The sequence below is a fragment of the Eurytemora carolleeae genome, unplaced genomic scaffold (genome assembly GCF_000591075.1).
Source record: "Eurytemora carolleeae unplaced genomic scaffold, Eaff_2.0 scaffold780, whole genome shotgun sequence".
NCBI classification, from domain to species: Eukaryota; Metazoa; Arthropoda; class Copepoda; order Calanoida; family Temoridae; genus Eurytemora; species Eurytemora carolleeae.
This window is the reverse complement of record NW_019396668.1, coordinates 110931-136092: the sequence shown is the minus strand read 5'-3', so window position 1 is coordinate 136092 and position 25162 is coordinate 110931. Positions and strand designations below refer to the sequence as shown.

The 25162-nt window shown below is 33.5% G+C and overlaps 3 protein-coding genes across 25 annotated transcripts in view; 1 reads left to right on the top strand and 2 right to left on the bottom strand.

Annotated features, from left to right (window-relative positions):
- Positions 1 to 7986, top strand: part of LOC111707144 (protein vein) — a 29661-nt gene extending 21675 nt beyond the window's left edge. The window contains exons 6-8 of the mRNA XM_023480172.1: positions 310 to 377; positions 5318 to 5418; positions 6761 to 7986. Coding sequence (XP_023335940.1) covers positions 310 to 377; positions 5318 to 5418; positions 6761 to 6844 — 253 coding nt within the window. The 3' untranslated portion in view covers positions 6845 to 7986. The remainder of the gene's footprint in view (positions 1 to 309; positions 378 to 5317; positions 5419 to 6760) is intronic.
- Positions 1325 to 3273, bottom strand: LOC111707145 (branched-chain-amino-acid aminotransferase, cytosolic). The gene is made up of 2 exons (XM_023480173.1): positions 3127 to 3273; positions 1325 to 2936 (listed from the first exon to the last, which is right to left on the bottom strand). The coding sequence occupies exon 2, from the start codon at positions 2701 to 2703 to the stop codon at positions 1432 to 1434; it is 1272 nt and encodes a 423-aa protein (XP_023335941.1). The 5' UTR covers positions 2704 to 2936; positions 3127 to 3273; the 3' UTR covers positions 1325 to 1431.
- An 8246-nt stretch (positions 7987 to 16232) lies between the features above and the next one.
- Positions 16233 to 25162, bottom strand: part of LOC111707140 (tropomyosin) — a 32703-nt gene continuing 23773 nt past the window's right edge. For 3 of the 23 annotated variants that reach the window (XM_023480161.1, XM_023480158.1, XM_023480170.1), the window contains 7 exons: positions 24185 to 24318; positions 21095 to 21212; positions 20086 to 20232; positions 19084 to 19146; positions 17997 to 18066; positions 17344 to 17446; positions 16878 to 16891 (listed from right to left, as the gene is read on the bottom strand). In XM_023480161.1, coding sequence (XP_023335929.1) covers positions 17364 to 17446; positions 17997 to 18066; positions 19084 to 19146; positions 20086 to 20232; positions 21095 to 21212; positions 24185 to 24318 — 615 coding nt within the window. In that variant the 3' untranslated portion in view covers positions 16878 to 16891; positions 17344 to 17363. Of the gene's footprint in view, positions 16892 to 17343; positions 17447 to 17863; positions 17886 to 17996; positions 18067 to 18418; positions 18482 to 19083; positions 19147 to 20085; positions 20233 to 21094; positions 21213 to 23749; positions 23868 to 24184; positions 24319 to 25162 lie in introns of all 23 variants that reach the window. The other 20 variants (XM_023480156.1, XM_023480154.1, XM_023480167.1 and 17 more) reach the window with 10 other exon arrangements.

Here is a 25162-nt window from a genome sequence, read left to right as displayed (position 1 = left end):
TGAAATCGTGAGTATTATAGAATTCAACCTTCAGATAGTCATTATTTAGAGAATTAAACCTTCAGATAGTCATATTTATAGAATTCAACCTTCAGATGTCTTAAATTTTTGATCATTATATATAAAAAAAGAAAGTTCATCTGTTCTTTAGGTTAAAGGATTTTTCGCCTTTTTTCCCTCCCAATTTCTTTACATTATCGATCCTAGACAATGTTTTCTGGTTATCACTGTACGTGAAGGTTATCTTTCACTGACCAATCACTCCATTTTCTCCATTACATTGTTATGTATTAATCAATCTTTATTCAGGTGTAAAGAAGGATTTGCTGGTCAAAGATGTCAATTTAAGAAAGCAAGGGTTAATCCCTTCGGAGACAGTAAGTCATTTCACTAATAAAACATTTTGATGAGTTGTAAGACCGTTATGTTTTTTCTTCGACAGCGATACCCAGAAGACGACTTTTAGGCTCAAATTATGACTTCAAATAGTCGAATAAGCATGGGACAAAGCAATTGTGCAATGTAAACAGACCCAATTTCACTTAATATGTGTCTCTATTACAACTATTTGCTTCAGTATTACTATAAAGTCGTCTTCGTAATTCAGAGTTTTCTGTAAGTAGTAAACTAGCTGTATGTAGTTTTCTCGCCGCGTAGGGTTTTTTGGGGTTTCCAATTTTAATAACTAAATTGGGTAAATATATGATTTTCATGAAAAATAAAATGAATTTGGGGTTTAGGCATAAAAAAATTTTATTTTTCGCGCCCCCCTTCTACGATAACACACAACAATTTACTTTAAAATTCGGTGATGGTGATGGACCAAACCTCTGTAGAGTAAAAATGTAGATGTTCCACATTTATTTTGAAAATATATTTCGGTCTGGATTGACCCTCATCAGTTCTAACGATATAATAACCATTAAAATCGATAAAAAAATTTTTAAATTGTTAAAAACCACAAGAAAATAAACAAACAAAAAAATTTAAGATGAGGGGGGGGTAAAAATATATACAGCTGTCCTCTTCTGTAGACTTTGCAATTGCAACATCTCTTTTAAACGTGAGTAATTAGTTAATAAAAATAAAAAAATGATTTTCAGCTAAATTCACGGTCAAGATTATTAACATCCAATTAAACCTATTTTCAAAAAAACCCATCTTGTACTTTTTCATGTTTCTAAATGCTTCTCTCTACATGTAAATATTTAAAACTAAATTTAAGCAAACTTCAATTTTTAAGGACTTTTGCCCAATTATTCGATTATTTAACTTTTATTCAGGTGACTTAAATACAAGGTTGTAGATCATCTAAAACTAAAACTGAGAAGGAATATTAAACTATATTTTTGGTATATATTTTAACAATGGTATATATGTGAATAATGAACATTTTCTCGCTCAAGATTGGTTTAACTCATGAAGAACGTATTAAACTTGCATGGCTTCAGGTTGTCTATAGTCTTCCAAAATCTGTCCTGCGTCAATATTCCAATCCTCGACATCAATAGCCCAGGGGTGGGAGACACGTCCGTAATAAATATCCGACATGGAGATCATTATTCTTGACGCTAAACCTTGCTCCGGAGTTGGGAGTTTATGCATGGAACCATTGTAATGAAGTCCTCCGACAGGACTCACAACAGCAGCAGTTCCAGAACCAAACATTTCAATGAGTCTTCCATCCTCTAGAGCTTCCATTACCTCTCCCATAGTTATCTTACGCTCAGATACCTTGATCCCGTCCCACTCAGAGCACATTTCCAGGATAGAACGTCGAGTAACTCCGGGTAGAATTATACCAGAGCTTATCGGTGACGTGATTAACTCATTCTCTCCGTTCTTGTTTTTCAAAAATATAAACAGATTCATTGCTCCAACTTCAGTTATTTCATGGTCTTTACCAAACAACCAGAGACACTGATGACAGCCTTTACTTTCAGCTATCTTTTGGGTCCAGAGAGTCGGAGCATAGTTAGAACCCATCTTGGTAAATCCACAACCTCCCGGCCAGGCTCGCACATAACTAGGATCGCAAAGAAGGTTTACAGGTTTAAATCCAGTAGAATAATACGGGCCTACGGGACATAGGATCACAAACAGTTTGGCCTCATTTGATGGAGCAACTCCGAGGGTTGGTTCGGTTCCAATCATGGTGGGACGAATGTATAAAGAGGAAGAGCTATCATGAGGAACCCACTCACTGTCCCGTAGTACAAGCTCCCGGATACAGTTCAGCACCTCCAGACCGTTAAAGGCTGGAAGACACGACCTTGAGGCTGTTAGATTCATCCTGGCCATATTGTGCATAGGACGGAACAACCTTATCTTGCCGTCTACTCCACGGTACGCCTTCATACCTTCAAACAGTTCCTGGGCGTAGTGGAGAACTTTAGCACCGGGATGCATGGAGAAGGGTTTAAACGCTTCTATTTTGGGATCATGCCAACCCTGGCGATCGTCCCAGTCGATGCTGAGCATATGATCTGTAAAAATTTTACCAAATGCAAGGTCTGAGACTGGGGGTTTCGGTTTCATCTCATGCAGGGACGCATTCTCCACCCGGAGTTTTCTGCTGTCTGGTCCTTGAACTCCGGAGATAAATCGTGTCTGTAACCTTGAGTTAGTTTGAGATAAAAGTCCCCGCATACCCTTCACTATCCTGGCATGCTGCTGCATGATGCAGGACGGAGAGTGAACCATGTTTCAGAGATTTTATTCCTCGGGAATTTATAGTATTTTAGATTTCTCTAAGTTCTAGGGTTTCCTGTCCAGGTTTGATCTATACTGCAGGCATATTAAAAGAATTCTGCTCGACTAAGCAGTCTCGAGGTTTCTAGGCTTTACTGCTTTCTCCTAGAACGTATATAGAGCTGGGCCTACTTCTCAAAGGATTTGGGTGAAGTATCTACGCAGTAGAGGCTCTCAATTCAACCCTGAGATAAAATTGGTTTTCATTTCTGTACACAATTATCTACAAAATGCGTATTTTAACTCAAAATAATTTCCCGCATTTTCAAAATATTTGAATTATATTAAAATCATGGTCGTTGGACACGAAAAACAATTATTTAAACATTGAAAAATTATTTTTATCTTATGTTTAATAACGGGTTTAAAAAATACCTGAGGATCGCTGGAGGGTGTGCGTAGTGTATCACTGCTCTTTACAAACTGAAGTTTAGCGCAGACGCAGTTCGCGCAGTCCTGCGTTTGGTGTTGATGAGGTCGAAATACGCTGACCGTTGGAAATAAAGCCCCCGATGAGTAGCTTGGGGGNAGATCAGAGGTTTCCCAGCCGGTGTAAATCTGAAGAGTGTGTGGATAAGTACTTGTCTGTCTGGAAACTGGGGGCTTGGCTGTGAGTGAGAACTAGACAAGACAACCTGCTCTCTCTCTCTCAACAGTTCTATATCTATCTATCCGCCTGTGTAATCTCTCTTTTTAACCTCCCTCGAGTAAAGGAAATATATATTTATAGAGAGTTTTTGAACCCTACTTTTCTAAAATCTATAAACCCGGGGGGTCATATTTAAAAAAGATTTTTTTTTGTTCATTTTCGAAGATCAAATTGATCCACATAATCCAAACTGCGCACAAGAAAGTCAACGTACTTTTTCAACCCATGGACTAAAATCTCAATCCTGTAAAGTCGCTAACAAGCTATGTAGAAGCACATGTTACAATGATGATGTTTTCAATTCATATCTAACAAGCTATTCTAGATTTATCCCACTTTATCTAACAATTGCTATTCTAGATTTATCCTGCTTTATCTAACAAGCTATTATAGATTTATCCTGCTTTATATAACAAGCTATTCTAGATTTATTCCGCTTTATATATGATTTATCTGAATTCATTCAAATATATTTTAACTGACTAGATAGCTCTTACATCTTAGATTAACATTTATTTATTTTATATTATATTATATTTTATATACATTTATTAAATCTTTATCTTTGTTTATCATGATTTGTTTAAATTTATCTAGATTTTTAAATTGTATCTAGATTTTTCTAGATATACGTAGATTTATCTAGCTTTATTTAGTTTTATCTAGATTTATCTAGTATTATTTATATTGATCCATATTTGTTCAGATTTATTTTAGATCTGGGTTTATCTAGATTTATCTAGATTTTTCTAACTTTATCTAGATTTGTCTAGATTTATCTAGATTTATCTAGTTTTATTTAGGTTAACTAGATTTAACTGGATTTATAAAGATTCAAGTGGGTTTATCTTGAGTTATAAAAGGTTATAATAGAGAGGTTTCTTCAGTTTTATATAGATATCTTGTATTTTCAAGATCGTCAAGTTAGCTTATACATATTTCAGAAATCCTACATTCTCAAGATCTCTTGAATCTTTTAAAGCTTCTAAATCTTCCTGATCTCCTATTCCCCTTCTGTATAGTTTATAAACAGTATACAATAAGCAGCTAAGGAGAAAAATCTAGAATAAACTGGATTTAGCTACATCTATTATCCATACATATGTATACAGCAGGTACTATGAGCTAGACAGATGATTTCTAGGTTAGAGAAATGTAAAGACAAATGATTATATGATGTGTTTATTTTACGTTGTATTAAAAAAAACATTTGGAACACGATGCAAAAAAAATATCACTTAATTGTGAAAAATTTAATGAATACATTTTTTGAACAAATGAAAGAAATTGTATTGAATATTATATAGGTACAGAAAGTACAGTATTGAATATATCTAGGTACAGTATGTACACAGTATTGAATATATCTAGGTACAGTATGTACACAGTATTGAATATATCTAGGTACAGTATGTACACAGTATTGAATATATGTAGGTACAGTATGTACACAGTATTGAATATATCTAGGTACCGTATGTACACAGTATTGAATATATCTAGGTACAGCATGTACATTGTACAGTATTGAATATATCTATGTAAAGAATGTACAGTATTGAATATATCTAGGTACAGCATGTACATTATTGAATATATCTATGTACATAATGTACAGTATTGAATATATCTAGGTACAGCATGTACAGTATTGAATATATCTAGGTACATCATGTACAGTATTGAATATATCTAGGTACAGTATGTACACAGTATTGAATATATCTAGGTACAGTATGTACACAGTATTGAATATATCTAGGTACAGTATGTACAGTATTGAATATATCTAGGTACAGCATGTACCTTATTAAATATATCTATGTACAGAATGTACAGTATTGAATATATCTAGGTAAAGCATGTACCTTATTAAATATATCTATGTACAGAATGTACAGTATTGAATATATCTAGGTACAGCATGTGGACCGTACGGGCATGATATACAGCTGGCTGAGATCTGTGCAGCCTGGAATTCTCCTCCTGTAAAGGAAATGACAAGGGAGGAGTACATGGTAAACCTTTTTATCTTATAATGCCAATTTTTAAAATTATACCAAAAGAATGTAATAGTTGAAATTCGCTTGACTTCATTTTATCAACACATTTATCAAAAATCGTTGAAGATAAATTGCAGAAACCCCCCATATTTTTACCAAAAAACAGAAAAGTGTTCTGTAGCTTCTGAGAAAAAAATAAAAAAGTGTAACTTAATATTTTTATAATAAGTCAAACTTGCATTATAATTATGTTTAATGCAAACAATTTTCTTAGAATGTTTACAAAATTGCACATCATACAGATTACATATTTCGTACTGCAGGCTGCAGCTATTGTTAAATTAGTACTGCCGGTTTAAGGGAGTGTTCGCACTTCGCAAAATATGAAAGGAGGGGATGAATGAGATCGAATCAATTTCAACCTTTTTTAAAAAGATACTGAACTTATAATTAAACCAATATGAAGAGTGTCCACTATAATTGAGACTTTAGAAAAAATGTTCTAACTCGCTCAATTTCAAATCTACGCCGTTAAACACATATCAATAACGATATTTAGATTATATTTAATTCCGTTCAAATTCCTGAGAAACATTATTATCAGTTGCTTTTAGAAGCTTAGTTTTCAATACTCTCAACAGTCTTCGGCAGAAAATTCCAAGTTTAGAAATGGCAAGCAATATCAATTAAAAAGCCTCTCTGAATGATTAGATTTTGACTTAGAACAAATTTCATGAGAAACATTAGCTCTAAAGACAGTCTCTGGGCATGTATAATAATATTTTTTCCACTAATGCCCTTAACATTCAGGGAAAAATAGCAATCACAATTCATAATTATTTGCGGATGAATCGAAATCGGAGAAAAAAAGTCTGTGAGGAAAGCCCTTGTTCCAGATTTCGCTCTGTTCGCTTTGGTAACCGCCAAAAAAGTTTTCAGAAATAAATTTTGGCACCAAAAAAGTCCTGTGGAAAAAAGTCCTTGAAATAAAAGTCCTTTGGAAATAAAGTCCTACTATTTTGAGAATTTTTCGCTAGGACTTTTTTTCTGGTTCCAGTATGATTTCATACAAAAATGTTCCGGGAAAAAAGTCCTATTTTGGTAGAAATACAGGGGAACAAAGGATGTCTACAACCATGCAAAAAAATTGATATTAAAAACACACTTGGATATATTCAATATGCAGATGCTTAGAAAAAAAGTCCTTTTTATAAAGACGTCTCTGACTTAACCTCATTTTCACAAAACTTAGGATTTTTTTCCTCAGGACTTTAATTCCTGTGGAACTTGTACTCTGGGAAAACTCCAAGTAAAGCTGGGTTTCTAAGCTCGTATTGTATAATTTAATATATTTTAGGCCTGGGTAGAGGTGGAGAAACAACTTCAAAACTTTAAAAAGAACAACACAGCAACAACAACATTATTCCCGGATGAAATATAAACACTGCAGTATATGATCATTTTTTACTCCAGCTGCAGTACACAATTCATGATGTCAATATTTACATGGACTAAACTATACTACCATGAGAAACAATCATTAAACCAAGCTCTTGCTGCCTAGAAGTATACTTGGTGTACTAATCAAACCTGTCTACTGCTGTAATGCATACCTGGAGGAAAACAAAACAATCCCAGACCTTCATAATACCTATGATCTTACTCATCCCACCAAACATGTATTTTATCTTTAGATAAAAGTGAACCCTTCAAATCTAACATTTGGGGGAAGGTTTGAAATGTCAGTTGTTTCTAATCATTTGAAGTACGGAATGAAACTTTGTTAAGTTTTAATGAAAGTTGAATTTAAACCAGAGATATTTAACAGTACCCTTCTTGTTCTGAGGGCAAAACTTTTGAATTGGATGGCACTTAAAGCTTTAGCATTGGTTCAAATCGAGGATTTAACCTAGTATGGAAAGTGGGTTATCTCTAACATGAGTGAGGGAGTTTAACCTCTGGCAACGATAAAGAGCTGTCTACTATCCAACAACTCCTGAACGGTCATTGATGACAGGAACCGCCTGAGTATTGCAAGTTTAAAATACAAAAATTTGGTCCTCTGATCCTTCAAGTGACTTAAATACAAAAGTTTTGTCATTTGATCCTTCAAGAGACTTAATAACAAAAGTTTTGTCCTCTGATCCTCCTGAGTCTGAACTTTGAGCCGCGTCTCAAATTCGCCAAAAACCGGTTTCAATTAAGCGCCAGCTTAAATCTTGAAGCATTGAAAACGAATTTAAGAAGAACCAACCATATTTGAGCCGCGTCTTAAATTTCAGCCGCGGCTCAAATTCTTTAAATTCTGCCTCTGGTGACAATTAAATACAAAAAATAATTGCTTTTGTCTCCAATCTTGTGTTATTAAATTCAGAATGATGTAAACAATTTGGCTCCTTGTATACTACACCTCGCACAACAAGTGATTAATTACCAAAACAAGAATCTGCTGTATATGTAAAATAGTAAAACTACTTTATGAATAGCTTTACCCCATCTCGTGTCAATATAAGAAAACAAATCTCATCTAATAGTAAAAATAAAGTAAAAAAGTTGCTAAATAATAAGATTTTTGTCTTTAATATCAAGATTAACCCTATCTCCGCTGGGGTACTTGAAAACCAGGATACGCTGGGGGGGGGTCAATTTGACCCCCCCCTCTAAATCCCATGTTTTATGTCCAAATATGACAAATGATACATCATTAGATAGCTCTTGTGCTCTACTTTTAGAATCTACAAAAAAATTTGCAAATTTGCGAAAATTGAATTTTTTATCGCAAAATCCAGTTTTATAGTAAAAATTTGTCCAAAAAATGACAAATTATACATTTTTGAAAAGCCCTTGACCATGACATTTTAAATATGCAAAAATTTTTGCAAAATTTTAAATAACCTGATTTTTAATCAAGAAAAACTAAAAATGTGCATATTTCCTTTGACAGGTTGTTTGCAAAAAATTTGCAATTTTTTTTTCGCAAAACTTGTGCAATCCGTTTCCTTATGTCATAGGCTTTCCAAAAAGCTAAATTTTATCAAAATCTGACAAGTAAAAGTGGGTCAAAACAAAGATTTAGTTTGCTACAGGCAAAAGCAGTCATTCAGGCAGTGTGCCTGAGGACTCAGGCAGTTAGTATTAAAGCCCGGTTTTAGGCCTAAAGGGAGGGCTTTGGGTATGTAAGAAAAGTCAGAAAATTTCAACAGCCTCAGACCAATACTTTTTGAGTTATGTAAAAAAAACTACAGGGGGGGGGGGCAAATTGACCCCCCCCCCAGCGGGAATAGGGTTAACATTTGAACGATATTTCAAAAGTTTTCCCTACTGCTAAATTAGTACATAGATAATACATTGTAGTAAGCAGGATTTTTTAAATATTCAATGTTTTTTTGCTTTTGAGGAGCTCCACACACACAAATTTATGAAGTCCAAAGTAATTCAAAATTTTATTTCAGTTCGCTAAGATGAAACTATTGTTAAATTCATACATATTGTAATAAAATCAAACTTGTAAAGAATGTAAATTCTTAAGTTTGAACAATAGTTTTGAACGAGTAAAATCAATCGTTCGATAACGAACGATTTTAATAATCGTTCAGGTTTACATTTTCTGCCAGACTCCCAAGATCTTCATATTGCGCCCAGGAGACATCTATAGTTCCAAAACTAACACTTAGTGTTAGAAATGGGCCAAGTATTAGTTCTGGAACTAATGTCCCAGCTGTATTGCAAGAAAAATAGATTTGCAGTAAATACAATTTTGGAAAGTTGAACTTCTTATTTTTTTTGGAGTTTCTGAGATCCGATTTAATGAATTGCAAAAAAAGGTTGAATCGCGTAGATGTGCTTCAACCACTTCTTTACAGCTTGAACCGGCCCACAAGAGAAGTGTTTGAACTACATCTCAACGGTTCAGCTATTTCGCTATTAATTAAATCTGGTCCTTCAATTAATAAAATCTGATAGAACTCTGCCTAACTAATGTATGTTTCTCTAGTTTTCACTAAATTTTTCTAGAATTTACAAAACTACATTTTCTAAACTTTACAATATACAATACGTGGTGTACAATGTACATAAAAACTTAATTGAATTGTACATAGATATTTTTCGTCATTTTGATTCATAAAACTATAAAGATTTGACAGCAATGTTACAAATTACACAATGGAACCTTTGTGCTTTGTTTACCAAAAAACGTAGGGCAGCTTTTAGGAGGGATTTGAACAAATTTCTTCCGAAAAGTGCAGTACACTTTTATGTAAACAAAGTTATAAATGCTTATTTTGGTATATCATTTATGGAATTAGCAATCTTTCACGGTAGTTTTACTGCTTAGAAACTATTTGATGTTTTTTTGTTTTCTGACATTTTAAAATCATTGGTTTTCTACTGGAAAATTGTACAATTTTTTTGTACAATCTTTTTTGTGCATGTACAGCATAGACTGTACTGCTCAGTAGGTAGTGTGCACGGGCGTATACTGCTATGACATAGTTTCGTTTTTTTGAGTAATTTTCAAAACTAATATTTAAAAGAAGTTTCACATCGGGGTTCAAACTTCAAATACATCTAAAATTCTTAACCAAAATTTCAAAATGTTCAGGCTTTCTTTTTTATTAAGTACAATGAGGCTAGTGATGGGCAATATTTTGGTTCAATTTTTTTTTAATTTAAAGGTTTTTGGATTTTGAAAAGGTTTCACAAAATTTGAGAAATTTTATAAATTTCTGAATTGTTTATTCTTACCTTACTGCACTATGCATATTTTGACCCCGAGAAAAGATATATACAATAAATCGAACCAAAAACGATCGTTTCAAAGCAATCGATTTTTAGTGGACTTTTCCCTTGTATTTTCTCTTAAGATAAATATTTTCATAGTGTAAAAAAGACAAACTTTTACCGAATATAGTTTTAAAATTTTGAAACCTTCACAAGTTCACAGTAATTTGTTGGGGCCTAAAAAGTCAAAAACCTTAAAAGTTGTGCAAAAACGAACCAAATTATAACAAATCACATTAATGAAGCATGTCTTTACAAACATTGCTGTTGTTAAAAAACCCGGTTATTTCTTTTTGTTATTTTTAGATTATGTAAACTGTACAGTGTACAGTTGGTGTACAGGAAGTACAGGGTTTCAACAAATGATATACAGGAGTGGTAAACTAACCCTAGTTATCAATCCTGTTATAGTAAAATATATTTTAACTAGTCTTTACATCTATAAAAATGTTGATCTGCAGCAAGAAAACACGTCATCCTTGAAAGATATTTGAAAGAGAAAAATTACTCGTAAGAAAAATGTAAAGTTAAGAAAAAAATTTCTAAATTATTTGAGTTAAAAACTTTTAAAAAATAATTCAATTAAAAAATATATTGAATAAATTTAAAGCCTAAAAATCACTTGAAGCTTGCATAATCATCCTGTATTTCAAACTAAATTGTCTAATTGTTAATTAATATCTTTAATCGATTAAAAACTAAAATATTTATGATGATTAGTTAAATAAATAGAAAAGAAAATGAAAATATTTTGCCTGAGGAAAATGGTAAATAACAAAAACCGGAAGTCGGAATGAATAAATAGCGACAATTATATCAGTTACTTCTCATAAAATTCTACCTCTGATGAAAGAGTTCTCGGGTAATTTTTTTACTGTTTGCTCATAGACCATTTTTTGGGACACCCGATATACATCTATATATAAATTTGGCTTGTTTGTCTGTCTGTTTGTTTGCCTGTTTGTTTGTTTGTATCCAATAAACGTCAAAATGGCTGAACCGATCGGGCCCAAATTTTTTGTGGGACATCTAGGGAGCCCAGGGAAGGTTTATGAATCATCAAAATTTCAAATATTTGTCTCTATCAAAATTCGATCGTCATTAAATTTTTTAAAATTTTGAAAATCCGCGAAATTTTTTGTAAAAATCCACGAATTATTTTTGTTTAGTTTTACGATGTACACAAAGAGAACATGTTTACAATTAATTTAGAAGATGGGCGCGAAGCGCCCTCTAAGGCTAGAAAGAAGGGCGCGAAGCGCCTTGAATTTCTAGTAAATAAAACTTCTCAACGCGATATCCTGTTTTTCAGACAAGATGTAGAACGTGCTCAATCTCAGTTCTATATTACAGGGAACTTTATTTAGAGTTTAAAAGATTAATCTTGACCTAAACTCGCTCTGCTCATGTGGAACAGACAAACACGTGATTGATTTTTTTTTCTTTTCTAGAAAAAAATGTATCTAAAAAAATATTTCTTTGCTGGAACATCTGTAAAAACCATGGTTCAGGTATTATACTCCAACGTTTAAGTGAGAAACTCCTTAGTTTAGATGATTAATCAGAGGTTTAGATGCTAAATCCGTGGTTACGTCATAAATTCCAAGGCTTTGCTGAATAACTCCATGGTTTAAATGTTTTACACCATGGTTTAGATGAATAACTCCATGCTTTAGATGATGTACCCTCGGTTAAGATAATAAATAAAAAAATTAGATGATAAACTCCATGGCTCAGGTGGTAAATTATCGGACCTCTTTCAACTACTTCTGAACCCTCCAAGGCAAAATCCAATCGGCCGGCCCCCGTAAACTCCATGCTTTGAATTATGAAATCTGAGGTTTAGATGATAAACTCCATGGTTAACACCATGATTTTGATTATAAGCAGCTGTAAGGTTTAGATTATAATCTCCATGTTTTTAATGATGGTTCAGACTCTTCAGAGGATGAACTCTAATAAAAACAATAGTTCAGGTGATATCCATTCCATCTTTGGGATTTCTTGGTAAGTATGTTTTGAATAAGATGTTCCCTAAACTCGGCTAGAAGTATTTTATCACCAAAACCATGGAGTTTATCACTTAAACCATGGAGGTTATCACCTGAAACAATTGAGTTTTATCACCTGAACTATGGAGTTCATCATCTGAACCATGAAATTTATCACCTATGGAGGTTAACACCTGAAACAATTGAGTTTATCACCTGAACCATGAAGGTTATCATCTGAACCATGGAGTTTATCATCTGAACCATGATATTGATCACATATGGAGGTTAACACCTGAAACAATTGAGTTTATCATCTCAACCATGGAGGTTATCATCTGAAACATGAAATTTATCACCTATGGAGGTTAACACCTGAAACAATTGAGTTTATCACCTGAACCATGAAGGTTATCACCTGAACCATGGAGTTTATCATCTGAACCATGATATTGATCACATATGGAGGTTAACACCTGAAACAATTGAGTTTATCATCTGAACCATGGAGGTTATCATCTGAACCATGATATTTACCAGCTTAACCATGGAGGTTATCATCTAAACCATGAAGGTTATCACCTGAACCATGGAGTTTATCATCTGAACCGTTCACCTATGGAGGTTAACACCCAAACAATTGAGTTTATCATCTGAACCATGAAGGTTATCACCTGAACCATGAAGGTTATCACCTGAACCATGGAGTTTTTCATCCGAACCATGAAATTGATCACCTATGGAGGTTAACATCTGAACCATGATATTTACCAGCTGAACCATGGAGGTTATCACCTGAACTATGAAGTTTATCACCTGAACCATGAAGGTTATCATCTGAACCATTGAGTTCATCACCTGAACCATGAAATGTATCACCTGAACCATGAAATTTATCACCTGAACCATGAAGGTTATCATCTAAACCATTGAGTTTATCACCTGAACCATGGAGTTTATGATCTAAACCATGAAATTTATCACCTATGGAGGTTAACGCCTGAAAAAATTGAGTTTATCATCTGAACCATGGAGGTTATCAACTGAACATGGAGTTTATCATCTGAACCATGAAATTTATCACCTATGGAGGTTAACACCTGAAACAATTGAGTTTATCATCTGAACCATGGAGGTTATCATCTGAACCATGAAATTTATCATCTGAACCATGGAGGTTATCATCTGAACCATGAAATTTATCACCTAAACCATGAAGGTTATCACCTGAAATCTGAAACCATAGATTTAATCACCTAAACAATTGAGTTTTTCATCTAACCCATGGAGTTAATATACAAACCTTGGAGTTAATCACCTGCATCATTCACACTTTTAAATTTTTCTCACTTCTGATCAATAGTATTTGATTAAAAAAAATTTCAGACCTATTGACTTTTGTTAATTTGGTTCTCAATATAAAAACTAAGGATATCATTATCATTCTTCTCAAATAATTGAACAGTTCCCATTGAATGTTCGATTAAAGAAGATGCATTTTTTAAGTCGTCTTTTAGAATTTGAAGCCTTATTAATTTTTCCTCTCTTAAGTATCTAAATTTGTTTTTCAAACCAAAACAAAGAATTGAATTTTAGATTTTCAGATTTATCTTTAATATTTCTAGACAAAATACTTTTAAAAATATTTGATATAAGATCTACATCATGCAAAATTGTACATTTTTTTGTGCAACTCTCCTGTATGGTGTTTTTTTTTAATATTTTTTGAAAAATTTTAATTTTGTTGATATTCCAATTGCTCAAAAAAATTCTGCGAACCTTTTTTCTCTCAAAATCAAAAGTTCAGAAAAGCAAAAATGTGTATATAAATTATTTCTATCAAAATCTAAAATTTTATAAAGATTGAATGACAGAATCACTGAAAATTCGCAATTTTCAGTTCTGGTTTATTTTTTAAGGAAAAGTTATTTTAATTCTCTAGTTCCTTTCTTCTTAATTTATTCTAAAGTTTTAAATATACGCTGTTCAGTTGAAACCGGAAGTTGAGCCATTGAAAAACAACTTTTCCTTAAAAATTAGGTTGGAACTGAAAATTGCAAATTTTCTAATTACAATTTTACGAATTTTCTTTAATTTTGTGATTCAATTTTTATAAAATTTTAGATTTCGATTGAAATAATTTACAATTTATAGCTTGTTGAAATCTGCTCTAAACTTTTAAGCTCTTCGTCAGCTATTTGTAGGAACATACTCAGCAAGATCTGCATGATGTCCCTGAATTATCTTTTTTTCAGTTTACCCTGTATGTGATAAATTTCTTGCCTAACACATGTTGTATTCTCAGGGTATATGTAGTATCTATAGATGGGGTAAATATTAACATGGCCGGAAGGATTAAATTCATTCAATAGGAAAAATGGAGAAAACATGTTTTTTGAAAATATGAATTGCAATGATAAATATGAATTGTCGTCACAATAAACAACTTAATATTTTAAATTCTTATCACAGGCTATAAGAAGAAACGAAAATTTGCACATTTTTGCGCAAAAATCGAACATGATTTCGCCGATTATCCTTTTAGAATGTCTAAGGATGTACAAGATAACAAGTTAGTAAGTAACTTATAGGATATGATAAGGCATTGCAACAGTTCAAAAGTAAACCAGGTGTCCCATGCATGGAAAGCCAACCCCTGTGTGTTTTAACCATTTCAACGCATTATTAGACATTAAAAGCAATTTCAAAACATTTTAAATTATAAGTTTACATAATTGAATACAATTTAAATCTAAAATGTATCATTTAAGGGGGAAAACGCAAAAAGTATTTTCCCGCAAATGTCGTCTTTCTTTCAAAGTTTTAAAACAATTACGAATGCAAATGCTCGATCTAAGCATTGCTTTTGATGTCCAAAATTGTTTTGAAATGATGTAAAATTTTCTTTTTATTTCGAGAAAGTAATATCAAGAAAAATATGCTGTATAAGAATAATTTGGATTGAATAAAAGCGTGTCTTATTCATTTTCTTTTGACACCCTAACTTTCAAAATTAACTTTTGGACAAAATTCTATTGATCACAACTCATTTTGAAAATGAGACACAATATGGGCACATTTTGGAAAGAAAGAGAAAAAGAACATGGACTTATGACTTAGTTAGTTCGCGTATTTTTAAAATCACGAAGCTTAAATACTTCATGGTTATTGGTCAAGGATTTAATGCAAGGAAAGTTATTTCAGAGGTGTCCGCATCTTTTGTACTGCAGTGTACTGTCACTGGGTGGTAATGTAAACACAAGACGGATGTTTAAGCCTGACATGGGATCCATCTTTCACATAAAAAATCGATGAAATATTCTGGTCATAGGAAACTATTATGTGAATTATCAAAATTATCAAAATTCAATGATTTTAACCTCCTTCGATACTAAACGGACACTGAGGCATCTATTCTTGTTTACAAATTCCGCCCAGAGAGAACTGGTCTCAATATGTACGTAGAGTATACGAACTGCAATTAACTTTCCTTGATTACATTCTTGGTTATTGGTTATCCACTTACAGGGTTACCCACAAAGGATAAGACTTCAGAGACGAAATTTGTTTGGCCCGTTTTCTTGCATTCAGGGTTCCTTGTAGGCCAAAACATTAGATTTGGCTAATAGAAAAAGCAGGGTGGGGAGATTTAGATGAAGAAAATTATGCCCAATTTATTAGTCCTACTACCAGGTATGCAAAGGTAGAAAAATAATCACACTTAGCGCTCTGCCAGAGCAGTTTAGATAGATACGTACGACCTATATTTAATATACCTTTGATAGTATGTTTAAGAATTTGGGCATGAGGAAAGCAAATTTAATCCTACTTTAAACGGGGGAAAAATCCCTTTTCAAATGGGGTCAAACTCATTTTATACCGCTCACACATGTATTAGTTTTATATTAGTACCAAAACTAACACTTGGCCCATTTCTAACAAAATCGTTAACTCTATCCTTACAAGTATATATATAAAGGAACAAACAGGATATTACACCATAAAGCTCGACTAACATCAAATATTGATAATATATCAGTGTAAAGAAATAAGAGATTATTAATACTACATATATTTCATCAACATTTCAAACAGCTCATAATCTGTGCATAAATAGGCATTCTCAGCTTGACATTAATCTGCTTCCTGCTCGGGGATAGGTCATAAGATGACCCACCCCGCCAGGAGTAAATATCCAATAAATAAGCGACAATAGATAAACATAAACGTACAACTGGTTTAATTGGAAGATATTTCACCACCAGGATTTCGACTCGGGAGGCTTTCAAAGGAGGTAAAATGCAATTTGTTAAAACTTCTGAGCCATGGCCGTTGTCGTGTGCTTGATTGAAAAAAAATCTACAATTGGCACAACTGATAAAATTGTGTATTGAGTCAAAAAAAAAGAGGAGATATCTTGGTAGTTATTTAAATATTCGTCAATCAGGCAAAATATAAAGTTTTGCTAGAATTACGAATTTAAATAAATATGATGATGCAAATTCATAAATAAATCAATGAAAGCTCATCAAAAATTTGTTTGGAAATCAACCAAAAATTGAAAAAATCCACCGAAAGTTGGCAGAAAATCCCCAAAACTTGGTAAAAGAAAGTACTGAACAGGATGAAAGATTAGTAGCCGGACATCTCAGCGAAGGTTTGATCCAATTCGTCGGAGATGGCTTTGAACTTCTCCTTTTCGTGAACCAGCTCATCTAAATAGAAAAATTAAACATAAAAAGAGGAATAAAAATCAGGATAATCTATAGGAAAATTGTTGTTAACTAATCAAATTAAAATAAAGCTCAAACAAATGAAAAATGTTAGGAAAGCATGCATTTAATAAAAAACCAAGAACAAATTTCCATAAAGCAGAATCCTTCTCCATAGATGATGAAATCTGAGATGAACTAATAGATCAATGAAAACATGAGAAACAATACGTAAAATACACAGGAAAATTCTTTGATAATCATTCACAATTACAGATGACCCTCAAGCTGTTGAGCCATATCCCATATTTAGATCCTGAAAATTTAGGATCACTTAAAAGTACAACTACATGGTCCCTTTAAAAGATTGTGTCAAGTAGAAGTCGTATTTGTTTTTAAAAATGGCGGAAGTATTTTATTATTGTTTCTGCATGATGTCTGCTGAATGTATTCACCGCTATAGTTCAGCTCATGTTTACATGTTCTGAATATCCTGGAAAGCAGCTTCCATCTCTTCCTCCATCTTCTTGTTCTTTTCCTTACTGTTCAACAGATCGTCTAAACACACCAACACGCTAAACTACACGCTAAGGCATCACGCAGTCAGACAATAATAAGGAGGATATGTCGTCTTTTATCCAAAACAAAATGGATGGTGCAGGCTGATTTCTCAGCTATGTGAAATTAAAGACGACATAAGTTTCCTTATAATTATCAAACTATACGTGCATAACAGTCTAATATGTTATGTTGATTGCCAATGAAGACTTTCTATACTCATGTCATGTTATGAACGTAGAAAGCCTGGGCGAAAAAAGGGTTGTAAAAATCAGAAAAAGGTAAAAAAATAAATAAGGGTAAAAACTAGGAAAACACTACAGAACTAAGATTAGGATGCAAAAATGAAAACAAAAATAAAAAGTTCACAATACATTTACATTTAGATTAACTAAACATTAATTTCTTTAAATTTACCCTTTAATCCTGTGAATTGTCTCTATAGAAGCGTGGAAAAATTATGAATAAAAATATGAAAATTTACTCATTACTCTTGAAAAACTTTTGTGTTAATTCAAATTAAAAAAAAACACTTTGTTAATATTTTTACCTTCTAGCCTATCAACCTCCTTCTGGAGTTTCTGGACGGACCTTTCAGCAAACTCTGCTCTGGCCTCAGCCTACATACAGTTCGGATCAAATATAGTCTTTTCTTCTCAAACACTGTATTCCCGAATTTATTTAGGATTCAAACAGAGTAAAATAATCGGGAATACAGTGTACAACTTTAAAAATTGTTCTAATTCTTAATGATGATAAAGGAGGCGGTATAAGGCTGGGTACCAAAAATGTGATCAACAATATTAAAAAGAAGATTATTAAAACTAAAATCCTCTAAAAGGTTAGCTGCTGATCTAAACAAACAAAAACAAAAAAATCACACGTTTTACCTCTTCTGCATCGCTTTCAGTCGGGTGAAAAAATGTTTGTTTAAAAAGTTTTTTTAATTATCCTTTGGAGGATGAAAATTACCTCCTTGCACTTGGCAGTAACTGATCTCAGCTGCTCTGAGAAGGATTCCTCCTTTTTAGAGGCCTAGCATACAATAACAAACTGATTAGTCGGTTAGTAAATTTTAATTGGCAAAAAACCTAAAAAAAACTAATTAATAAAAAGTCAGTTTAAAAAAAACACACTAATCTAGGTTTGACTTGTTAAAATGTTAAATGTTTAACATTAAGATATTCCATATTTTATTAAGAAAATCCAATCCATGAGACATAGGTTGAAAGGCAATAAACCGGCGGAACGTGGGATGAGGGAGAGGAGGTTGTTGCTTGGAGTCAAAATGATCGAAACTAGAAAACAATGTTACTGTGTATAGATTACGCCCCCTTGATGCATGTTCAGTGACCCCTGAACTATAGGAGTTTAACCTCTTCCTCCACAGACCAGTTATAAGGAAATCATGCCTGGTCAAAAACAGGAACCACAGAAACGAAAATATTGATAAGTATTAGTATCAAACCAGCTGCAAACTATAACAATGTTAGAACACACGTTGATCAGCATTAAGTACCCCCTCTCCACTAAATCTAGGTTGAAGAAGCGAGTCTGCTCGTTTATACCACCTCCTGGTCGTGTCAGTACACGAGGTCGTGTCTGTACACGAGGTCGTGTCTGTACACGAGGTGTACCTGCTTCAGTTTAGTGGTTAAAGTTTTTATCTGTTCTTTGTAGGATTCCTCTCTTTGATTAGCCTACAAGTAATTAGAAATTTAAAACCAAATAAAAGAGATAAAAATAATTTTTGTTCATCCCCTAGCTCTGCAGTATCTGCTAAACTCTGAGGGATGAAGTTTATCGTGTGAGCAATATCCATGAGTCATCTTAAGAACCTGATTTTCAAGCTAACACAGGGCTTCAGGCGTTCAAACCAAACTATTCTCTTGTTTACATTTCAGGCTTTTTACACCCTTGCACATTCCTCAATCCGACCCTATAGAGGGGGATCAAGATTAGAAAGATCTCAAAGACTCAAAACATATCCTGAAAGTTAAACCGATTTTATTTCAACTGATACCACGGGATCGACGTGTGACATTTTTGTTAAAATCTCCAACTGTTGAGTTCATGGGGGGGGGGGGAGGATACAATGGGTTGGACCACCCAGGTTTACAGGTTGTAAGAACCTGCATCATGAATAATCACATAGGAAGATGTATCTATGCTTCACAAGATCACAGGACGGATAAATAGATAGATATATAGATACAATATTTCAACAAGATGGAATGATAACAACTCAACTACTTTTAATTTATTCCCAAAATGGAATCAAAAGAGAAGCTTGAAATAAATTTAAATATTTATTAAAAATCAATAATTTCGATTCACAACGGAACTCTTAATAGTTTTGTCTTTAAGATAGATATCAATGTTTATAATTTGGAAACCTGGTTATCATAATTAAGGATTCTTGACACAAGTGACTTACGCATTTCTACTGCAGGAGAATACATAGTAATTAAACAATATCTTCACATTTCTGACAACATAAAGGATTCAAGGGTACCGTTGTGAATCAGATATGGACAAGCAGAGTCACTGGAAATTACGCTTACAGAACCTTTAGATTAAAACCAATAGTCGAAATTTAAGAATTTTATTCCTAAAACTTTACAAAATATTGTGTTTACCTTTTCCTCTGAGACCTCAAGGGATTTAAGATTGTTACCGACAACCCTCAATTCCTCCTCCAGCTCGACAATCTTGCTCTCTCCGGTCTCAGCCCTCTCCTCGGCTCTCTCAAGGTCAGCCTCAACCATAGCCAGCTTGCGGGCAACCTAGGCAGGGAGTACAGGTCAACCTGGATACAGCTGACATAACGGGTAACAATATTCATGCAGGAGAGAAGGGGGACGTTATTACATGAGAGAAAATTATAATTTTAATTNTTACACGTTACAAGTAGCCAGTATATACAGTAAACACATAGTTTTAACTTTAATCTAAATTTCCAAGATAAAATATTAAAGATTGATTTATGCTCAACTTGACCTTTTATGATGTTGCAGTGTAAACTGTAACCTGTTCTAACTGTAGGTGTAAACTATATACAATTACAAACTGATAAAACGCAAAAAGAAATGCAGCAGCATGCACAATCTAGATCTACTCTACCAATACTATTTATATACAATAGGCAGGGTATTTAAAATTCATTTTACTAACAAGAAAATAATAAGTAAGATACGGATTTACGAATGTTAAAAACCCTTTCGATAAAAGATATTTAGGTAAGAAGGGGACGGACGAATTCTAACTTCTCTTCTCGTATTTCTAGTTTAGCACAGGTTGCACTCTGATATTAAAACTAGGGTTGTATCTAGGTTCAGGTTTCAAGTTTCAGCATCCTAGTTCTCCAGACAATACCTGGAGCAAATCTGTTTCAAAACTAACCAGGAAAAGTTTGAAAAATTTAAGCTTATTCATAAAATTCATTTGAACACAAAAAATGGTAGTTTTAAAACTCAAACGTCTACAATAGTTTGTTAATTGGCAAACACCTCGCGTTACAAAAATATGATAAACATACAACATAAAACCGGTTATATTTATGTACAAACACCACCTAGTTGGTTAAATTGACTATTCACACATTGGGCTCGAAACAAGGGAGTCACACAAACAGCCTCGCCCGCAAACCTCGTCATATTTTCTGTCAGCCTCTTCAGCAAGGAATCTGGCCTCCTTCAGCTGGTTCTCCAGAGCCTCCATTCTCTCCTCATCTGATAGTGATCTGTTCTCCAGAACCTTCCTCATACTAAACATAGACCCGGAGATAACAAACCATCCTGATATTGTTAAACCAGGATCAAAACCAGGTTCACCCCCATCTTCTCCTTAAACCCGGAGAAGGTGATATCCTTCTCAAGGCAAACTCTTTGCAAGTGGATATTTTCAGCTTACTACGGAGTAGGTTCAATCTTCGAAATGTAACCCACTGAAGATACAAATTGTTCATTCGACCCAGATTATTTTTCGTGTTCCACAGGATCCTTTTTCGCTTAGATCCGTCCGTGGACTAGTTTACTTCATGAAGAATATTTAGTGCTTCTGATAAGCTTTAGTATCTATAACTATGATAACATCCTCTTGGGAATCCATCCTAGTCTTACACCCCAGCCTAGACCCAATTGACGAGTTTAAGTATTGTTGGTCTATTCTCCGCCAGACTCAACAAGGTACCTGGAGATTAAGTCAGACCATACTTAGCACACTTGACACAATGATCAGATATGAAACCCTATATTAGGAGCAGACAATTTAGTTGGTTCAAGTAGCCTCGTCAAGCACATATATTCATCTTCTTAATCAAACATTGGCATTTCAAGGGGAAGAGGAGGGGGGAGGGGTGACGTGCATTACTTATGTTTATGTATATACCAGCAGTAATTACTACAGCAATTAGTAAGGTTGAGAATAATTATGTCTAGTATGGGCGGGGCTCCAAGGATACGCCTTTATTAACATTCTTCAGGGACACTCTGATAACACATGATTCGTTTAATTCTAGCATCATAAGATAGAAAGAGGATTCGATTAAGAGAAAGACCTAATATTTTTAACTCCGATAAAGAGAGAGAGAGAGAGAGAGAGAGAGAGAGAATTAATAATGCTTAACTCTGATAAAGAGAGAGAGAATTAAAAATGCTCAACTCTGATAAAGAGAGAGAATCAATAATGCTCAACTCTGATTTAGAGAGAGAGTATTAATAATGCTCAATTCTGATAAAGAGAGAGAGAATTAATATTCTCGACTCCAATGAAGAGAGAGAAGAAATTAATATTCTTGACTCTGATAAAGGGCGGGTTCCAAACTGTTATTTCATGATAAAATATAATAAAATGAATCTTGTAATGTTAAACGACTCACCCTTATAATCATTAAATTTTAATCTAGCAGAACATGGTATTTAAATTTACACTTTTTTAACAAAACGGAAGGGCGGACTCAACTCCTATAAAATAAATGAATGTTTGATGATACAAAAACTGATTTTCTGCAGGACACTTTACCCCCCCCCCCCAACCCAACCCTCTCCCTACTCGACAAATTGAACCAACAGTTTGGTTTTTTACTCCTGGGCCTGTCCGACTTTAGGGTATTAAAATGGCAAGCAGTTTTTAGAGGCGCCAAGGATTTGTTGCAGGCGCCATCCTGGCGCCAAACAATTTAATCCGAACAAAAGAAAGACCGATAAGTGTTTTTATGAACGATCCCCCCATCAACCCATTTCCTCCAGGTAGTCCCGTCCCGTCGCATTCTTCAATCAAAGCAATATTGAATATTCCAACATATCATGATACTGTATTAAAAATGTATCTGATACATCTAGAAAGATAATTACTTCTTCTAACCAGTCAATGACCAAAAACTAAAATAACAGTCAAAATGTTCATTCATATGACTGAACTCGAAAGCTCCATGTGTTGGATGGTTTGAAAATGGGCTTACTCTAAACATAGACATGATCATAATGATTTTTCTAAAAGAATAAATCATACTATTATAGGAAATAAAGCATGCATTTCTTGTACTCTATTACTTTACCCCAAAGTACATCTTAGAATCTTTATAACGTAACTTCAGATCATGGGACTTTAATAGTAACAGTAAAGCTCAATGGACAAAAAGTGCCAACATAGGCTAGGTGCAAAAAATGTTAAAGAAATGTAACTAACCATACAATTTTGTTTAAATGTGACTAACCATCTAGCAAATAAGAAGTGTAACTAAACATACAACAGAAAAGTGTGAATAACAGCTGCTTGTAACTAACCATAGAACAGATATGTGTAACTAACCATAGAACAGATATGTGTAACTAACCATAAAATTAAGTGATAAGTTAGTCTTACCACTGCAAAGTTAGTCTTTTGAAGTAAACCGTAGAAAAGTGTGTAGTGCAGCTAATAACAAAATATCAGAATTTCAAGAACAATGGAATTAAAGGATAATTGAAACAAATCTTCGCTGATTTTGGATAAAATGTAAATGTATAAAGAGGAGGGAAGGGGGGGCAGTCCCTTGAATAATGTTTATTTTTAGGTCAGGTATAATTGGGAATCTTTTTGTTCACATAACACCTTAAAGAGACCATAAAGATTTTGAAAAACTATCCTAAAAAATTTGCCTTTACTGGTTGAGGTGCATTTAAACGTAGACAGCTTTAAGCAAAGACGAAACGAAGGTACAAAGACGACCGAAAAACGGACGAGCATGAAAGACGAAAAGGCCCCATCAGTATTACAGAGCATGCAAGACCCTCCACCGGCCTCCGATGGCCTCTAATCTACCTCCTCGTATTTCTTGTCGGCCTCCTCCGCGATGAGTTTTGCCTGGGCAAGTTGAGCTTCAAGGATTGCAACTCTATCATCCTCCATGTTGGATTTATTCTCTAAAGCTTTACGAATCCTAATATTAGATTTAAATATATGATTGGTCAACAGACAATTAATCTTCTCTCTGAAAATCAAAATTAAAAATAAACAATCAATATTTCTGTTGAGATGATCATGATAGCCGAGTTAAGAGATTTTAATTAAAAATAGTGGTGAATGATTGAATACAAATTTTAGGTAAATAAAAAATGACGAAAGGAGAGTCCTTGCTTTTATGTTGTTGAAATAAGATTGTCATTTTAGGAAAAAAAATATAAAAAAAGTAAAAAATTTAAAAAATTAAGTTTCTAGATTTCGCAGATTTATCCAAAAATTGGATGAATAACTGACCGTTCGGATTCATCAGCGGCATGAGAAGCTTCAGCAAGTTTCTGTGTAGCAGTAGCGAGACGCTCCTCACTCCTCTCAAGGTCCTCTTCAAGCAGCTGAATTCTCCTGTTCAAAGCAGCTACTTCTCCCTCAGCCTGGAGTAAACAAAACCAAGATTAGTTACGGAGATTTCAACGATTCCTTAAAAAATCGTTTTTTTTTTTGTTGCAAATTATTGGCTGTAAAAGAACTAAACAACTAAACCAAACTCACGATAACGCAATCCTATATCTTCACAACTTGATGGTGTAAACCTTTAAAAATTTTATCTGTCTAAATTCTTAATTTAAAATATTAAAATTCTAAGGTCTACGACATAGAGGGAATTAGGTGCAAGTGTAAATTTCAACAATTTTAGTTGATAAAGAACATAGATTAGAACTAACAAATAAAATATGTAGAAAAATATTCTCGAATTGATGCTATAAGCACACAAGTGTAAAATAGAAAATATGTTAATTTTTTGTCAGTCACACACTGCACAGAAAACAGTTTGATTAATCAGCAACGTAATGAAATCTAAACTAAAATGTCAAAAATGTGATTAATTAAACAAATATTTTTCGCGGATTTTAACAATTTTTTATTATGTAATAAATCTCTGGAATAGTTAAAACCTAAGTTCAATATAAGCTGAACTGCAAAAATGTAAAAATATATTTAAAATTTGATTAGATCCACACATGCACTGTATCAGAAATATAAAATGGTGAAATGATAAATCAACTAAAAATGTGAAATAATTATAGTTTTTCTGCCATTTCTATATTTTTTGAGAAAAAAAGTTGTTTACTGTTCAAACGTAAAAAAATTTGATATCCTGTAGATTAATTATGATAAAAAATTAACAAACTAAATTTCTGAAAAAAAGAAGGAAGCGGATAAAAACAATAAAAAAATGTTCTCAAGGGCGGCATAGGATATTTTTCACGGGGGGGG